Raw genomic sequence first — 15,074 nt, 5'->3', positions numbered from 1 at the left:
GTCTCCTTTATTTTTCTATGATTTATTTTTTGTATTAAATTATTTCCCTCTAAGGATAAAAATGACTTCCTTACATCTTTATCTTATATGAAGTTACATACAATCACATTCAGTGATTTACAATAGTTTTGAGTTTCCTTTGATTCAGTAACAGTATTCTTGAAATAAAACACATGGTATAGACTGCTGTATTTTCAGCTTTTATGTTACCATGTACTCAGAACAAACATTTGATATTCAGAGCAATAAGAAATATTTTCATACAGAAATGTGGAATTAACGTTTTAATAACTTCCAGGAGGATGTTATGAAATCCTTTTAATTGGACAAATAAGCCTCCCTCTGAACGCATTTTCTGTTTTTTTTTTTTTTTTTTTCGCACAAAATCGCTTGACTTGCAAGAATAAACTGTAATTTAAATAGGTTACTCAAGTTTTCTGTTTCTGAAATCACAAAAACAACTGTCTGTTACTAGGCTCAGCTTATTTAATCAATATATAGGAATTAGCTTGATATTATAACCTTTGAATGAAAGTAGATCAATAAATCAGATTTTTTTATAACTACTTACCATCTTTAAAGAAAGTATAACTGAATATAAGAAAGCTTTAAAGGCTCACACTGTTTTGCCTAAATAAACTTTTATATTGTGCATCTAAGCCTGCTGCTTTTAAACAAGGTTCCACCTTAGAAAATACCCCCCTTATACTGATATTGCTTATGTGTGTACAAACCTAACTTTTTCAGACAAAATAAGTAATGCCTTTATTGTCCTCCAGTGAAAGAAACAGGCATGTTCAAGTTTAATACGCACACAAAAAATAAAAAGCAGGCAGTTATAACACAAAAACATGCAAATGAACATGATTTTAGAGCCGAATGGTTCTAGATCATGTGAAAGGTTTTTGCTATTTCCATTTAACATAATATATAAATATATCGAGCAGATTACAAAAAGTGCAAATAATGCTTAGATCAGATCTAAGCTGTGCGACCAGGAGCATGTTTGTAAATACCTGTAGGGAGCAGCTGGGATGATAAAGTCTAACACAGACAGGGAGGAATGATCCAGCGTCCCTTTATGAAGGATATCACAGTTTAAAGCAACAGCATTTTATTTACCTCTCTGGCTTCCTCTGGATGTGCTTCTACCAATTTACCCTTCAGTACTATGAATGTTTTGAAGTTTTTTGAGAACGTTCAGACATTACACACTTCCTACATGAAAACCCAGCAGGAATTTCTTGTTATTGTTTTTCCCTCTTAGCTGCAGGTCCTATTAACCCCCTTATACATTTTGTAAAAAAAAAAATCTGACTTTGATTTCATATTTAGTGACTTTTTAATTAAAAGAGGACATATACATAAACATGTCAGTTTGACTCCAGGCTGTCAAGCTTTTACAGATATACAGGAAATATCAACATTTTACATCTTTCTTCAAAGACTTTCAGGGGTCTATCTCTACATAGCCATAACCATAGCAGTGTGAGAACCACTAATAGTTAGAACAGCATGAAGAAGGAGAAACAAAGAGTTTGATATTTACCATGCCTGTGGTACGTCACTAAAGTCAGGGCAGGGGTGGAGCCTCTTAAGCCGTTTCTCTTCTCCCTGACAAATTTAGAGGGGAAGTGTGTTTATAAGGATACTTGGAAAGAAGCGGATAGAGCTCACTGGCAAGCTTTCATTGGGTTACTCATTTTGGCAGGAGTGTACAAATCAAAAGGCAAAGAAACAGCAAGCCTTTGGGCTGCTGAAGCTGGAAGGAAAATCCTGTTTCCATGTGTCATAAGCTGTTATGATAGGGAAACAAGTTCGCTTAAAACTCTTCTAAACTTAATGCTGCCCAGTTTTATCAGCTTCCAAAGACAGTTTCAGACTCTTCTCTGTTCCCCATTTTCCATTCACATGGAGGGCTGCTTGGCTTGCAAACAGTTTGTACAGCAGCAATTTACTTCTTTAATAAATACCAAAAAGTCAATAGTTATTTTTAATCAGTAGCAGAGAATCAGGTAATGAAACAATGGATTCAGCCTCCCCCCATCGGTAGAGAGTGGAGGTAATTAGAGTTGAGGATATATTTGCAGTTTAAGAAGTAAAACACATATTAAGTGGATAGTTTTTAATGGGCAAGCTGTGGATAAAATGAGATGATAAAAGCGATTACCCTAAAATAACAGTAGACTATTCAATCTCTTAAGATGTGGAAACTTTTTAAATATTTCAACATATGTTAAATTGTTTGAACAAGATAAACATCTGTAGTTCCTGACAGGAATGTCAGTAAAAAAAAAAAGAAAGAAAAAAAAAAAAAGCTATGTGCTGTTCAAAGGAAAACTTAAGGCCCAATTGCACAGATGCTGCAGTAGATTAACGAGAGCTTAACCAGTTGGAAACCCTTTTCCAAAACGTACTAGGGCAGAAAAAGATCCTGTTAGTGTCTAATAGAATGAATCCAAAGAATAATCTCTAAGCTGATGGAAAGGCTAGTGCACGATTTGCTCATGACCACAAGCACAGAAACATCCCAGTGAAACTAATAATGAATACTGTAACCTCTTCTAAACTCAATGATCTAAAGAACCTTTTTGTTTTTCAGTTAAAGCTGATTAATGTCATAACAACCGGATAACATGACTGCCTAAACAACCAAGGATTTCATCTGATCAATAGAAGAGAAAAGGATTTGATTGGCTGGTTCCAGATAAGATCCCAATGGCATGCCTTTTATCTGATACTCTTAAAGTACTGTAAACAATCAAAAATGTGGGGGCAAAAAAAAAAATCACTGAGCCTAATGGCTTTAGGATGAAGTTATAGAGAGAAAAAGATTGGTAAAAATAAACTTACCAGCCAGATAGACAGCAAATTATCCAGTCACATGGCTGCAGTCCTTCATGTTTAGGTGCCTGGAAAAGAGGAAGAGGACTGGGACGAGTTCTTCCTGCCTTGGACCATTGATTCAGGCTGCTGCCGATGGTATGATCATAGGATGTCCTAAACGGATAATTACATCCCACTACACCGATGTTGGCACACTGATAAACACACAATGCTTCTGTCTAACATTTATGAAACCACTTGGTTAATAATAATTTTAGAGTTAGACAGACTTATTGTCATTTATTATACACAGAGTGTATACAAAAGAAATTACGCTGTTTAAAGCTTACAACAGTTAAATGAACATTACCATTTAAAGTGCAGCAGTGGTCAGAATGTAAACAGTGTAGGAGAGAAAGAACACCAGCTTAAAAAATAATGGTGCAAAAGGGTATTACTACGGAAATATGGTTCGGTGCAGTGCAAAATAAATATGGTGCAAAAATGCGATAGAATATTGAGTTTTGTTCTATTTAAAATGATTCTAATGTTTTCAGCCATGTTGGTGGTGCAAAATAATGTTGCATGTGTGATGCAGGGTCCAGTTTAGAGTTCAACAGTCTGATGGCAGAGGGGAAGATGCTGTTGCTGCATCGAATGCTGCAAAGCCTCTTCCCAGAGGGCAGCAGGGAGAGGGGTCCATGGTGGGGGTGTGAGGGGTCACTGATGATGTTACGGGCTCAGGACATGCAGTGCTGGGACGAAATTTCCTTAATGGGTCAGTTGTTCTCATACCTGTGATTGTTTACTGTTGTTCTCTGTGTAGTTAAACATTTTCTAACACCTCACACTACAAAATAAGCCTTAAAAGCATTTATGATTTGTGTTGATGTTGTATCGGGTCAAAATTTATATTGGTCAGTTCTCAAAGGTGCAATATCGTTATCATATCAGAAATGAAGAAGTTATTTCAGGACAGCCCTACTTCAAGCCACAATTAATAACCCCTAGTACAGGAAACAGTTGATAACTGCTTGTTCCTTGTGGTATTGCTTCTTACCATCTCCTTCCCCTTATGATCACAGCCATATTTTCCTGTTGCCTTCCAGCAGGACATCACACCACATAAAAAAATAAAATAAAATAAAAATTAAATCATGGTTCCTGGACATGGTAAGGACCTCCCTGTGTCCCAGCACTCTGTCTATATAGTTATCACTCTTAATCATTATAAATAGAAAAACCACCAATTTGAAGCAACAGTATAACGTTAAATGCCAATCTAGACCAAAAAATCTGTCTATGAAGAAGAGTGCAGTTCTGGAGGCAGTTTCCTAATAATGTGGCCTGTGGGTGTACCGGTATAATTATTTTTTTTTTTTGAGAAAACTTCACAAAATACATACCATAATATCATTCACAGTTTATCAGATCTGAAAGTATTGTTTCATTTTTTTAGAGCATCCTACATAAAAACAGCTGTAACTTATAAAACTTATATTGATTTATTCCAGAGTTGCTAAAAGGTAATATAAACAATAGCAAATAAGCAGTTTCTTTCACTAAAGCAGTGACATTACTTTTTGCAGCAGTCATTTTCCCTTTAGTCTTTTCGGACTTTTTGATGAAGAACCTGATCTCCCAGAGATTTTATGTGGTTTAACGGGGCCTTCATTATTGAAACAAATAGTCCTTAGGTTGCCCTCAGATACCCGTGACCTGATCTGCAGACAGACCACTTATTGAGTCTGATGGCCTCCAGCATAATGGGATCTAGACTTTTGGAGGCACACGAATGACTGGGGGAGGTAGACATGAACACTGAGGACTTTATAGCCCATCACAGTCATGAGCTGGTTCCTCAATGCTGAGTGGAAGAGATAGGAAAAACTAGCATATGCAGTAGGTTGGCTGTAGAGGATAAATAGAGGCATGGTACACCAGACCCGCTCCTTTTTCATGCAGAGGAAGACTGAACAAGAGCTGCTGCAAGTTTTTTTTTTTCTTTTGCCAAAGAATCGTTTCAGGGGAGTGTTGCTTTTGTCTATGAGGCGTTCCTGTTTAATGGCAGTAAATCAGATTACTAGTTCAAGCTGAAAGTTTCTTCCACACTCTTTTTTCACTTGGAATCGAGCAATGAGGTCTCTTCTCCTCACCGTTTGTTGCTTTTCAGGTACGTTTCTTCATTTTAGCCTGGGCTGCTGTGTTTTAAATCTTTTATGATATAAATTACACTTATATCACTTTTGCATGGGATTAAGTTAATGTTTTTGAGTAAGAAAAAAAAAGGATAATCTATTTAATACCACAGACTAATATAAGTTTAAATTTGCCTTAAATCTGTGTCTTTTTCCTCTTTGAAATCTCAGGTTGCATAACAACAATTCTGCATTTTTTAGGACAACAAACAGCAACAGTTTATTCAGGCAGATCAGATAAGATTTGATAAAGGGCAACCCAGAGGGGGCAGCATTAGATAGATAAGTGGAAGAAGAATGACGTCTAAGATGTACTGTTCTGCATTAAATGTTTTTCCCAGACATTTGCTACTCTATAGTGGTTCTGGAAATGCAAAAGAAACTATCATGTTTTCAGTATATAATAGTCTGTTCTTTCCAGAAGGAGATGTTTTTGCTCTTTGCACATTCTCTAAAATTAATACCGGAACTGTTTTGTTGAAAATTTAGGCTGTAAAAGGAGATGGAAAATAACTTGTATAACTCTATACACAACTTTTTTCCCCTTCATTTTTATGTTCATGGATGAAACAGTCTAGTGAATCTCCAAATCTTCACCTTCATTCTTTCTCACAATGCAGACCAGTCAAGCATTCTCTCTTAAAAGCTTCCAAGTCAGTACTTAGTTTATGCAGCAACACTTGAGCTTTGTTGCAAAGTTAGCTTTCCTGAAGGTTGAAACGGCTGGAATTTTCTTTTTCCTAAATTAAATAAATGTATATTTTTGGTGGAAATGTTTACATAGAAATAAAAAGCTACCTTCCGAGTACTAGAAAATTATTGTTCAAATAAAAAAATGGATAAAGGTAATATTTTCCTCTTTTAGCCAAAATTGAAATTCAAATCTAAATTATATAAAGCTTAAAATATACATATTTTCTTATAAAGCACATTTAAAACTAGCTGACCTAAGTGCTGTGTGTTCAAATTATACAGAGTTAAATACAAATTTGAATTATAAAAGACAGTAAAGGAGCCTGCCTAACATGGTGAGTTAATGTATCCCACAAGTGTAAAAGCAAGTTAGTGATAAGCTTCTGCTTTGACCGCCAGTAGCAGTTGACCAGCTGACATTTGTCGAATACAACGAGGGAATTAAATCCTAAAGATAACGGAGGAACAAAAGCTTTCAGGCATTTTAGAACAAAATAGTTGAAAAATCAGCCCTTATCCACACATAGATTCATTATGGAACAGCCATAACAGGAGTGCTGTGCTGTGACCTGTGTTATCAGGGCAATGGGCAGCATTTTGAACAAGCTGGGTGTCACAAGGACCACTTGGGAGGAATAGTATGACCTCAGCCTTGGTTGCATCTAGACATTCATCAAAAGATTCATGGAATTAGCATCTTGCTTTTTCAAATGTAGACTTGAGAGTCATTGACATAACAATAAAAGGACACATCCGATTTCTGAAAAATAGAACCCAAGAGTTAGATATACGGAATAAAGAGAGAGGGTCTTAGCGTAGACCCCTGAGTAACCGGTTGAGGACAGGAAATCCCTCATGGCAGCACTAAAAGTTATGATAGCCAGATAAAACTTAACCCACTCCAAAGCAGCACCTCTAATACAAACACAATGAGCACCAGGGCGACATACTGTAGTTATCAGCTTCCGCAGCTAAAGATATATCATTAAAAACCTAAAAAAGAGCAGATTCTGTCCTGGGAAACATTTAAAATCCGACTCAAATACGACATAAATTCCATTTCTCTCCACATATACATTTAAAAGTGCACAAACAACTTTCTCTAGTATTTTTGAAAGGAAAGGAAGTTTGGAGATTCATTTGAATGTAAAAGGAGTGATGAATTAAAACATGTATTTTATTTATTTATTTTTTTTCAATTAGAGGTTGCACCACAACCTGTTTTAAAATCCAGAGACCATGCTTGACAAGACAGAAGGTTTGATGATATTGAAAACATCAAACAAACAGAAGAGCCAAGCATTTTATAGATTGTTCTGATCTTGAAAAAATTATACGTGTTTTTATTAGAACTAGAATCATCTACTGTTAATCTTTTTGCAAATGTTTCTTACTCAAGCCTCATCAAGGCCCCCATTGTATCCTCCTTCCAACGCTTCATTTTTACAATAGATTTAAAACTTTATTTTCTTTTTCTTTTTAAAGCTTTTAATGGTTTGGCCCCGACTAATTTTCTGAAATGTGGCCGGTGTTTGCACCTCCCGGCCACCGTAGTTTCTTCTTTAAAGGCAGATCCAAAGTTTTTGTCCCAGTTCTTCCACCAAATGGGTCTTGTCGGTCGCAGACCTGACCTGGGCCTTTTTAGATCCAGACTTTTAATGATCTCTGCGAATTTTTCCCTCAGATTTCTAACTATTTCTTTGAATTCTTTTAATGTATGTGTGCTTTAGTTGTTTTATAAATTTTTGCATATTTTTTGTTTTTTGTTGAGTTTTTTGTGGTTGGCTTTTTAAGAGCCATATAAATAAAAAACTGAAATGAATGAATAAAACAGCAACAGAAGTTGTTCTAGCCTTGGACAATCCCTTTCACATAATTTCAAATCAAAATTAAATAAGAAATAAAAGCTGTTTTACATCAAATCTGTCCTGAATTTGAATAACATGTAGCTATTCAACAGAACATGAATCACTGTAGTTTATTTTTTCAAATATACACCTATATTAAAAAACGATGTTGAAAATAAAAAAATGTAACAATATATACTTTTGGTTTGAAATCTACATATTAAGCACAGCAGTAGTTAGTTATATAAAAGCATTAGAACCTGTTAATTGCTTTATTCAGGGTTAGATCACCTGGTTTTAAATAAACAAATATGAAAGGAGAGTCTCCCTCGGGATGGTACTGAAGCGGTTTGCGTGATGCTAATGGCAATAACAACTTATCAAATTCCTAAAAATACCCATCCCACATAGGCTGACAATTCCAGAATTCACTCTGGTTTAATATGCAAAATGAGTGGCTCAGGAAGCATGAAATACTATTTTCACGTCTAGGTTAAGCTAAACAGTCTAGCTCTTTGCCCAACAGAGGATCCTTGATATGTCTTTATGTTCTGTTCTCTGTTTCCCATCTTAGCAAATAATAAATACATGAATCAATGAATGAATAAATGAATTCACTCTAGATGAAAAGATAATTCATAAAAGGATCAAACGGCATCACTGCCACCTTGAGTTGGATAGGAGTAGCTGAGGAGCTTAAGGTACAAGGAGGTAATCAAAGCAATCCAACTATAAAAAGGTTGAGCTAATTTAAACAAATTTTACATTAAGTACTACGTCAATGTGGTGCACTGAAAAAAATAATGCAACTGCTTTTGGTATTTACTTAATCATATTAAGTTACTTTAACACAATTGTTTCATGTTTGCAGGGTAGGAAATAAAACAACTAAATATGATTAAGTAAATGCCAAAAGCGGTTACATCATTCTTTCAATGTGTGGTTTTAGGATTCACACACTGCGATGACAAGAACATTTTGCATCTCCATGAGGTTTGTCATCAAAGAGAAGCATGAAGTAATTAGCTGGTAGCTGGCTTTGCTTACTTTGGACCTGATCAATCACATCGGACCAACAGCAGCAGAGGACATGGTTCCCTAAATCAATACCTCAACCAATGTGGATTCTCTCTTAGAGCTGTTTGGGCTGTTAAAGAACAGTCCAGTTGTATTTCTCCTTGATACCCAGGTCCTGGTGTCTTTTGAAATTATGACTACAACCGCAGGCAGTGACTGTTCATGACTTCCCCATGGCTATTACAAAGCATTTCTTTATCACATATCAATTTTCATTGGTCTTATGTAATATTTTAATCTGAATATAAATTTTCCATTAGCTGTTAGACATAAAACACTTTTTTTTTTAAATTTCATTTTAGTTTTTCCATTAGATGTTGATTGTTGAACAACTTTCCAGCCATATCTGAATAATAATTGCATTTAAATATACATATTGTACATATCCTTTACTTTCTACTGCACATTTTGTGCTCAAACTAAAAAAGAGATTTACCCATCATCTTCAAGACATTTTTGTTTCCTCTCTGCAGTTTTCCACCTGGATGCATCCCAGGTTCTCGAAGTGAACGGCCAGGTTGGAGGAAATGTCTCCATCCACTGTTTTGATAGCTGGTCTGCAGTCAACATTTCAGAGCTGGACAGTGTGCATTTCTGCAATGGTATCTGCTCTGCTGAAAACACCATCCTTCAGATGGAGATGATGAGCTCTTCTGTAAAATTGGATGGGAGATACAGCATGGAGTTGGATGGAGAAGACGGGGTCTTTACTGTGACAATAAACAAACTAAAGAGAACCGATACTGGCAGTTATCTCTGTGCAATGAGTAGAAGCTTAAAACTCACGTTCCAAGAAGTTAGTCTAAAAGTGGTTGATGGTAAGTTTTTAGGTGGATGAATAATACATTCTTGGTGTTAAAATAGAAGTAACTTCATTATTACATACCAAAAATCCTATTAGAACAACATACTTCCTTATTAGGATGTTACATGATTTATAAATATTAGCAAAATATCAATTTAAATATTATTAAACAATATACATATTTCGATTATTTCACAATTATGAATGTATGCATTATAATTATTTGATTTGATATTCTTAATATATCTTTATTATCGATTAACGTAATTATTGAATTTCCTTTTGGGATTATTAAAGTATTTTTGAAGTGAGTTTAATAGACACAGGTCTTTTCCTCTAGCCTCAGAGGTTTGTTCAAGAACATCAGCGAACAAAAAGCCTGTTAAAGACCAGGAAGGGATGAAAACATAGAGAAATTTAAAGCAGGATTATGTTAAAACCAGGTAAAAACTCCAGTCTAAATATTTCCCATTTATATACTTAATTTTTTTTCCACTTTTTGTTATGTTTCAACCAAAAAATGAAAAGTTTTGGGAAAACTTCTTTGTGAAACTGTATGAAGGAGCGGATTGTTTAGATAATTATCGTCTCAAAAGTGCTACGAGCTCAAAACAACAAAGCTCAGAAAAGTTGGCGCTGACCTACTTGATACTGACAGCCTAGGGTCATTTTGAAGAACAGTCAACCTTGTGATGCCTTCCTGATGGACAGATAGTAAAACCCTGATCTCTGCCAGAATTTTAAAACATCTACCTCTCAAATTGTTTTTACTTAAGTCACCAGGATGTCATTATTTAATCATTTTTACCACCAAAATCAACTTGGGATGGCTTTAGTATAAACTAAAGGCAACAGATATTTCCTAACTTCAACCATTTTTTATTTGAAATGCTTTTTATTCCACATAAAAATTCTGTTGATTAAATGGGACTGGTTGCTTTTACCGCTAATAGACAAAGGATGGAGCATCATTTGAAAAATGAATTTGAAAGTTTTAGAATATATTTAAACATAAAAAGTACAATGAAAATGATTGATCTCTCTCATCATAATCAGTTGTCCTATGAAATTACATGCATTACTTGGATCTATTATTGCTGAACAGTTTTTTACATGAAGAACCTAAAATCTTTGAATCTGAAAGGCTGCTTCGCTATAACCATAATCTTTAGGTCCACTGATTCTCTATATAATCTAAGATAGGACTCTAATTTAAAGCATATAATGGTATTACTTAAATAAAAAACAAAAAACCAAAAGGGAAAGATTAACTGAAACATGTTTTTTTTTTTTTTAAAGGGAATTAAAAACTTTGTGTCCAAGTATTTGGTAATATTTTTTCTGCTAGCAAAACTGATTACACAATATCTCTCTTTTAAAATATCCTGTTTAGGATTTATCCAACTTATAAATCTACATTTCAACTGACTTGGAGTTATTTAATAGTCCAATCCGTATTCTGTGAATGTGAGAAGCTTTATCATGTGATTACTTGGTAATGTGTTTTTTTTTTTTATCTTAGCTATATGTTACAGTGTCACATGAGCCTAGACCAATTTATCCTCACTGACCAGCCATTTGTCTTGGCCTCTCAAAGTTTCCACTGTTCCTGCTGGATCCCCTGAAGCCCCCAATACCACCCAGCAGGCAGGGCTACGCTCTCCCAGAGGCAGCTTTCCATCAAGCGATGAAGCATCTCACGTTACAATCATGCCACCATCTTCAGACAGGAAAAGAAGACAGAAAGAAGCAAACCACCTAACAGGTATCACACCTTTTCAAGACAAAACCTTAAAATATTATAGAGCAAGTCTTGAAATACATTGATTAGGTTTACAAATTTATTTAGGTTTATTTCTAATCAAAATTATTGCCTCAAGTTATGGTTGATGTTCCCCAAATGAAATTCAGGAAACAACAGGATAAGATCAATGTCCTAAATATGAGTAATTAACTGCACATGAAAATATTACTACTAGTATTATATAACGTAAGAATAGGTAAGTTCAATGGGATAGATAATACTTTAGCAGCATGAAGAGATTAAAATAAAATAAGAACAAACATAACATTAATTAAAGGGACATGTAATTGTTTCTCTTTATTTATTTTTTTTTTTTTTCTGTACATGGTATTAACACTACAGGATCAATTCACTAAGCCTGTCATTTTCAGACATTTTTTACAACACAAACAATTCAACTTCCTGGAACGTAGACCCTCTATTAAGTCTCAAACTGGTCCAGTTATTTTATTTATATTGCATTATATAAAATAAACTATAGCTTTAATTTTTTGAATGCATTAAACGGAAAATAAATTCATGATTAAAATAAAAAGTACATAATGTATCATTGTTATATATATAATACATATAGAATATTTTCAATTTCTTGCTTTATTCATATCTGGTAAGTAGTATAATGTTACTAAAACCAAATTTAGGAAAAATTAAGACAACTATGTCTTAATTTAACTATATCAATATGATCACAGAATTAAAAAGAAGTAGAAAACTTTTTTTTTTTAGAAAATATGATTTAAAGGTGTTAAACCATTGATAAGTCATAATAATCTCCTCAAGCATAGAAAACACCATAAAGCATCGTTCTCAGTCGAGTCTGTAGTACAGGAACTGAGGACTTCAGGATTTGGCCACAGACATATGGTGTTAGAAGATCTGAAATATAATCATGTCTAAGACAAGATTTAAACTCCAAATAACCTCAATAACGTCTCAAAATTAACATGTAGCTAAAGAAAATATATATATATAAAAAAAATTGTTTTTTGTTCTCTTGGTTTTAGCGAGAACTCCAGCTGCAGCATTTTAAACCAAGCCTAGTTTATGTAAGCTCTGCTGGCCAAAACAAATTTATAATGAGTTCCAATAACTGAGTCTAGTGGACATAATGAATCATGAATGACTTTCTCTTTTGGGTAAAATTGAACTGACCTCACTGATATTCTGTTTGACTGCATGTCTGTATAATCTAAATTGACATGTTTATTTAAGATGAGGATCATTTGACAGTGTTACTGTGTGTTATTGAGGTTAACAGAAACCGCATGTCATCACTATAAGGTATATCTGGAAAGCAAAGATGAAAAATAGAAAACTAAGAAATCACATAAATGTAAGTATCCACAGCTTTTGCCGTGAAGTCTGTATTAAGCTGAGGTTCATGCTTTTTCTACTGATCATCTTGAGATGTTGCTGCAGCTTTTTTGAAGTCGGCCTTTGGTAGATTTAGTTAAAGGTAAAAGATTAGGAGAGGAACCCATCGGTCCATATAAGGTCCTACAGTGTGTAACCACCAAGCATGAAGTCGAAGAGTTTGTCTGTAGACCTCTGAGAGCGCAAATCTGGGGAAGAATTCAGAAAAAAAATGGATGCTGCTTTAAAAGCCCCAATGAGCAATGGACATTTTGAGCCCACAGGATTCTCCCCAGAGCTGCTGCACTGTCTACACTCTGTCACTCTGTCAGAGCTCTAGGAAGATCTTCAAGAGAGACAACTATCTGTACAGCATGTGTTGTAGATTAGCCAGATGAAAATCATTTGGGAAAAGACGCTGGCAGCCCATCTGATGTTTTCCAAAAGACACTAGAAGGACTCTAAGCTCATGAGATACACAATTCTCTGGTCTGACGAGACAAATTGTAAAATCTTAAAGCCTGAGCTCCTGGCCATACTCAGTGATTGGCCGTTCCCCCAAATGAATATACACGTTTGATATTCAGAGCTGAAGAGTCAATGGCGTAACTATCGGTAAGCAGAGACTGCAGTTGCTTAGGGGCCCTCGACCTCTTAGAGGCCCCGTCACTGACATCTGGTTGGCCCCCTATGCAATTGTGGACTAGGATTTCTCTTTGCAGATGTGATGGTGCGAAAAGTTCCTCTTAAATCCACCTGATACTAGATAGTCTGACCACATCTTATTTATACCCCAACACATGGCAGATTTCAACAGGATGGTGAGCTGTTTAAATGCGACACCAATAGCAAAGCGGACAGTGGTACTTTTAATTACTATGTTATTAACGTTGTTAATAATGTTGTGTTGTTATGCCATTGTGAAGAGGGTTATTATCCAGTCTGCTGTTTTGTGTGACATCCACATATTCTGTCACACATCATGGGTATAGGCCCAATAAAATACAAGGAAAAAAAAGAAGTATAAAATTAAAGTAACATTACTACTTTGATAAAACACACCCACAAGATCTTCAAGTTTCTCTTCTAAAAAAGCACAATAACAAAACATATAAATAAAGACACAAAACTGGCTTATATTGGAAAGAGAACTGGACTTTCGGCTCACAAGTTGACTGTTGGGCCGGGCCTAGGCCCTGTGGGCTCATGGATAGTATCTGAGCGAAAGTCCCTCTGCCTTCTAATTTAAGCCTGTTTTGTGGTTGCAATTACATCCGGGTGACTGAGAATTTACAAAGGCATGTCTGCATAGACTTTGGATTTTACATTTTCAGCTTACGAAAACAAACAAAAAGATCAACCAGCTACCAACGCTTTAGTGATTTTAATGTGAAATCTTTTTTATGAGAGGATGTTTTAAACAATGTATTAACCATCAGCCATTGTTGTCTGCAGACACAATGGTTGTCATAATCATCTCTGGAAGCCTGGCTTTTCTGGTTTGTGCCATTATCCCTCTTATATTCTACAGACGGTGGCGAAATATAGCAGGTAAGGTTATACAAGAGGAGAATTCTGAAATCTTGCTGCATAAAAGACTTAGATGTTCTCCTTATGCTATTCGCTTTCTTTAGGTCAAAACAAACATGCAGAAAATATAAATGCGGTAAGTTTTTTTTTTTGCCTTTTTAATGTGCTTTCATAGTTATAAAAAGGTAAATTTTAATGTTTAAATTCTTTACAGAATGACTGCTGTCAGGAAAATGTAGATACAGCTTCCACTCAAATAGCAGTGGGCGTTCAGACTTCAGAAGAGGATCCTCCAAAATCTGAGGCAGAGGACAACCTCCAGTACGCTGAGGTCTATGAGGGGCTGGATCCCAAAACCCTCGAATGAGCAGGAATTATTCAGTTTCTTTGCTGTTTTTTATTGTGAAACTAACACACTCTATTCTATGTGAAATCATAACATCTCTTTGAATATCCCTCCGTACTATCTGTTGCTAAAGTTGTAGCGTTTCTAGAGTGATAGCTGAGCTTAAACAAATTCTAAGAACAACACAAAGAAGCATGCAGCTGCATGGGCCTCATCCAAACATGCATATATTAACAGCGTGCAAAGTCGAACTATTAACTGGATGCACACACAGAAATGCTTTTGTAAAATTACCAAAATAAATACACAGCTAAGCTTGTTTGACCTTCAGGAATATGCAGAACATATTGATAATCAGGGCATGCAAAATTGAGAAGCATGTGCTAAAAATTGAAATTACTTAGAACAAGCAACGTGATTCGTAAACCATGAAAGGGATGGTGGGTGTAGTGTCTGCTTCTACAGTTTATTTAGTCCTTTGACCGTCAGGTAAAACTTACACGCAAAAATGTCTGTTGTCATCAGGAGAAGGAGACATAAGTGCAACCACAGACAATGGAAAGAAAATGTGACATATGTATATTAATTTATTTGG

The 15,074-nt window shown here is 35.3% G+C and overlaps 1 protein-coding gene across 1 annotated transcript; it reads left to right on the top strand.

Annotated features, from left to right (window-relative positions):
• Nucleotides 1-4,713: 4,713 nt before the first annotated feature.
• LOC107094419 lies at nucleotides 4,714-15,074 on the top strand. Its single transcript, XM_015389998.1, has 6 exons — nucleotides 4,714-4,999; nucleotides 9,115-9,459; nucleotides 11,044-11,211; nucleotides 14,059-14,154; nucleotides 14,238-14,269; nucleotides 14,348-15,074. Exons 1-6 carry the CDS (start codon nucleotides 4,963-4,965, stop codon nucleotides 14,498-14,500), a joined length of 831 nt encoding a protein of 276 aa, XP_015245484.1. The 5' UTR covers nucleotides 4,714-4,962; the 3' UTR covers nucleotides 14,501-15,074.

The sequence above is a fragment of the Cyprinodon variegatus genome, unplaced genomic scaffold, assembly GCF_000732505.1.
Source record: "Cyprinodon variegatus isolate N-32 unplaced genomic scaffold, C_variegatus-1.0 Scaffold481, whole genome shotgun sequence".
NCBI lineage: Eukaryota > Metazoa > Chordata > Actinopteri > Cyprinodontiformes > Cyprinodontidae > Cyprinodon > Cyprinodon variegatus.
Note: the sequence above shows the minus strand (reverse complement) of the source record. Positions and strands in the feature narration are given on the sequence as shown.